The following is a 4134-nucleotide window of genomic DNA, read 5'->3' on the forward strand; positions in this document are numbered from 1 at the left end:
TATTATTTTAAATATTTTATAAATTTTTTTTTTTTTTTTTTTTTTTATTTTTATTTAAAATTTTAAATTTTTTATTTTTTTTTTTTTTTTTTTTTTTTTTTTTTTTTTTCTTTTGTGCATTTATTTTATATTTATTACTTTCATTTTATCAAATTTATAATAGTATAATTTTTTAAAGGACGAAAGGAGAGTTTATTAAAAAAAATATCTGCACTGACAAGCACATTTTTTTGAAGGGAAGCAATTTTTTAAAGGAATATAAAATGAAGAACACCGGTTTTGTTGATGAGTGAAATAAAAAATAAAAATAATACAGGGAAATATATACATATGTATATATAAGTACATACATTACATATATGTATGTATTATATACATATAATATATTATTAAAATTAAATAACTATATTTTTATAAATAATAAAACATATATGCAAATCCACCATACTTTATGCATATATGTTTTATTACAACTATATAAAAGCCAACAAGGGAAATAATATATTACATATATATATAATATATATGTAATATATATATATATATATATATATATATTTTTTTTTATAATATATCAACTTAAAAGAACCCCCAAAAAAAAAATCATATATATGTCATTTATATCATAAAATGAGTGAACATATAAACTTTATAGAGAGCAACAACAACAATAATAATATCAATAACAACATACAGAATAATAGTGTGAATAATATATCTATTCTGACACATAACACAAATGTGAATATATCATCAAAGGTAGATAATAATGTATGCGATGTGAAAAATATTTATAATATAAAAAAAGAAGATGTTATAATTGAAGAGTATATGGATATTAATAAGAGTAGTACAATAAATCTAGATCATAATAAACAAGTTAATATATATATTGAAAATAGCGATCTTAATAAGAAAATATATACATGTCATACATGTAATATACAAATATATAATTATTCTTTTTTTCGTTATCATTTTAAATCAGAATGGCATAAATATAATTTGAAAAGAAAATTATTAAATTTACATTGTGTAAATGAATATGTTTTCAATGAAAAATTAAAAAATTTAAAAAAAAATGAAGATCAAGAGAATCAAAAAAAAGACAAAAGAGAAAATCAAGGTAGCCACTTGAGTCATAAAAAGCATAACGCAAGTAATAAAAAAAAAAAGGAAAAAAATATTGCGAATTTTAATAATGTTAATATTAATAATAATATGATTTACAATGAAGATAATTATAATAATCATATAACCAAATGTAATAATGATATAAATGGACATATTAGTAATACAAATATTTCATCTACCCCAAATAATAATAATAATAATAATAATAATAATATATCGAGCAACAGTATAAAATATGCTACAAAAGAAAATGTTCTTTTAACAAAAAATGTGAAATATGATAATCCAGCTGTTTGTTTTTTTGATAATCGTATTTTTAATTCCATAGAAGAAAATATAAAACATATGAATGATAATTATACCTTTTATATTCCTGATTTAAAATATGTAACCAATGTGAAAAAAATTCTTATAACTATTGGAAAGAAAATATATGAAGAAAATATATGTATCTATTGTTTTAAATATGCTAAATGTGTTAAATCATTACAAGCACATATGATTTGTAAAAGTCATACAAAGATACATACTAATTTTATGGTTTATATTCAAAAATATTATGACTTCTCAAAAACATATGTGGATTTATTAAATAAATATATTAATAATAAACAAGACAAAAAATTACTCCTCTATATGTTAAATCATGAACAAAATAAAGATCAACAATTAGAAATAAATGATAAGGAAAATAATCTTAGTGATAATGATAAGGAAAATAATCTTAGTGATAATGATAAGGAAAATTCCAATGTTATTACAAAAAATAAAACTTCTAATCATACAGAGAATAATTCTGATGATGATACTAATGATAGTTATATATTAAAAAAAGAAAATAACGAAGATACATCTTTATCAAACTCTTATGATAATAATGATAATAGTAGTGATGATAACAATAGCGACGATTATAAAATAAAAGAAACAGATCTAAATAAAAATATTGACTATAATAAAATTTATCAAGTATTAGAAGAATTTGGTTATATCAAACCAGAATTAAATGAATATAACAATTTAATTTTACCAGATGGTTCAGAAGCCATCAATAGAAAACTTGCCTACATATTTAAACAAAAACTACCCTTGGAAAATAAAACAAACCTTTCTTACAAATATAATCAAATCGATCTTTTAAAAAATAAAAAAGACAAACACTTACAACAACGTAAATATAAATATTATATTGATATTATGAAGAAATATAATTTAAATTTAAATTTGAAGACAAACAATTTGAACAAGTTTTACAAAAGTGATTCGATCTTCTTCCTCTAAGAAGAAATATGTGAATCTTTATCCATTCATATGTATATGTATATATATCTATGTATAATATATATATATATATGTTTATGTGTGTGAAGGTATAAATGGATTTTTTGTATATTTTCATATGTGTATATGATTATATAAACATGCCTCTATGTTTTATTTATTTATATAATTTTTTTGTATACAACTTGTATATTTTTTATTTTATTATTTCCACACACGCACGCACGCCCACACACACTATCTCCCGCCTTTTCTAAAATATTAGGTATTATAAAGGTTTAATTTAAGTGTTATTACAAAATTGTATATTATATTTTAAAAGGGGTAATAATAATATTGAACATAAAAATGGCAAATTATTAAATGTGTAACTTTGCCTGTACACTATGTAATTTTTACCTGAACAATATGACATGTTCAGGAAAAAAAAAAAAAAAAAAAAAAAATATAAATAAATAAATACATATATATATAAATATATACATATATATATATATTTTAAAAAACCAAATAAGAACGATATAATATATATTATTGTATATTTCTTTGTAAGGTAAATTTCTTTTTTCCATTTATACTATAAAATATTAGCCCACATTAAAAGTTTTTGTATTATTTGATTTTTATTTGAATCATGATATTCATGCCTGGTTACCCATTTTTTTTTATTATGGTATAGTATTTTACTATATTTGTTTCCTCCTAAATAAGAGGAAATATGAGACATTCTAAATTTTTTAATATGTATATTTGTATTTTCACTATAATTTTTTTCTTTTAATATGTGTAATAATTCTTTTTTTAATCTTTGACTAAAATTAATACAATTGGAAACACCTCCTATTAAAATAATATTATCAAAGAATTGTTTTCTTAAATCAATAGGACAAGAAGAAACGGCTTCAAAAATTAGTTGACTTAATGATATAATATTTTGTTTAAAGAAATTTCCTGGCATATGTGCCAAAAATTCTGGTTGAAAAAATATTTCATGACTTAATATTTCACTTTTAGGATCTATATAAATATTAGTGTAAGGTATTTTATATGGTTTGATAAGACCGTTACATTCACTATACATTTTTATATTTTTATCAACATCAAGACTAACATAGCTATTCCTTTCTTTATAATCTTGTATGAGAATATAATCTATATAACTTTCATCAATTTTAACAAAGTTTGAAATATATTTATTTATTAAGTATCCACTGATTTCATTATTTTTTATAAAGTCCAAAAAAATGCCATGATTTTCAGCAACGGGTGTAACCCTACTTCCGCTTTCTCCTATATCGACTACAAGGGCTTTTAAAAAAAAAAAAAAAAAAAAAATATATATATATATATATATATATATATATATATATATATATTTGTGGTCTAATTTTTTTATTATATTGAAAACCTGTTTTTATTCCGTAATAATATGTTGCTGCTAGTGAATTATAAATAAATGATATAGACATGAAGTGATGAATTTTAAATGCCCATCTTAATATATTGGACAAAAATAATTTTTCTGCACATTCTGGGATAACTATTAAAATGTTATACTTATCGGTATTTATATTTAATTTCTATAAAATATATAAATATAAATATATATATATATATATATATATATATATATGTATATATTTACAAATATTTAGTGTTTTTTTCTTTTTTCTCTTATTTATACATTTATCAGATAATTGTATATTTCAAGTACATCAT

At 19.6% G+C, this 4134-nt stretch overlaps 2 protein-coding genes across 2 annotated transcripts in view; one reads left to right on the forward strand and one right to left on the reverse strand.

Annotated features, from left to right (window-relative positions):
* Positions 1 to 630: 630 nt before the first annotated feature.
* On the forward strand, positions 631 to 2415 carry PGSY75_0409800 (putative zinc finger protein; the record flags this gene model as incomplete). The annotated part of the gene is made up of 1 exon (XM_018784164.1): positions 631 to 2415. One exon carries the CDS (start codon positions 631 to 633, stop codon positions 2413 to 2415), a length of 1785 nt encoding a protein of 594 aa, XP_018643326.1.
* A 577-nt stretch (positions 2416 to 2992) lies between these two features.
* PGSY75_0409900 (putative actin-like protein) overlaps positions 2993 to 4134 on the reverse strand; it is a gene marked incomplete at both ends in the record, with an annotated part of 1943 nt that continues 801 nt past the window's right edge. Inside the window, 3 exons of the mRNA XM_018784166.1 lie at positions 2993 to 3723; positions 3824 to 3995; positions 4100 to 4134. Of these exons, the coding sequence (XP_018643327.1) occupies positions 2993 to 3723; positions 3824 to 3995; positions 4100 to 4134 (938 nt within the window). The remainder of the gene's footprint in view (positions 3724 to 3823; positions 3996 to 4099) is intronic.

Source organism: Plasmodium gaboni, chromosome 4, assembly GCF_001602025.1.
Source record: "Plasmodium gaboni strain SY75 chromosome 4, whole genome shotgun sequence".
In the NCBI taxonomy this organism is placed as follows: domain Eukaryota; phylum Apicomplexa; class Aconoidasida; order Haemosporida; family Plasmodiidae; genus Plasmodium; species Plasmodium gaboni.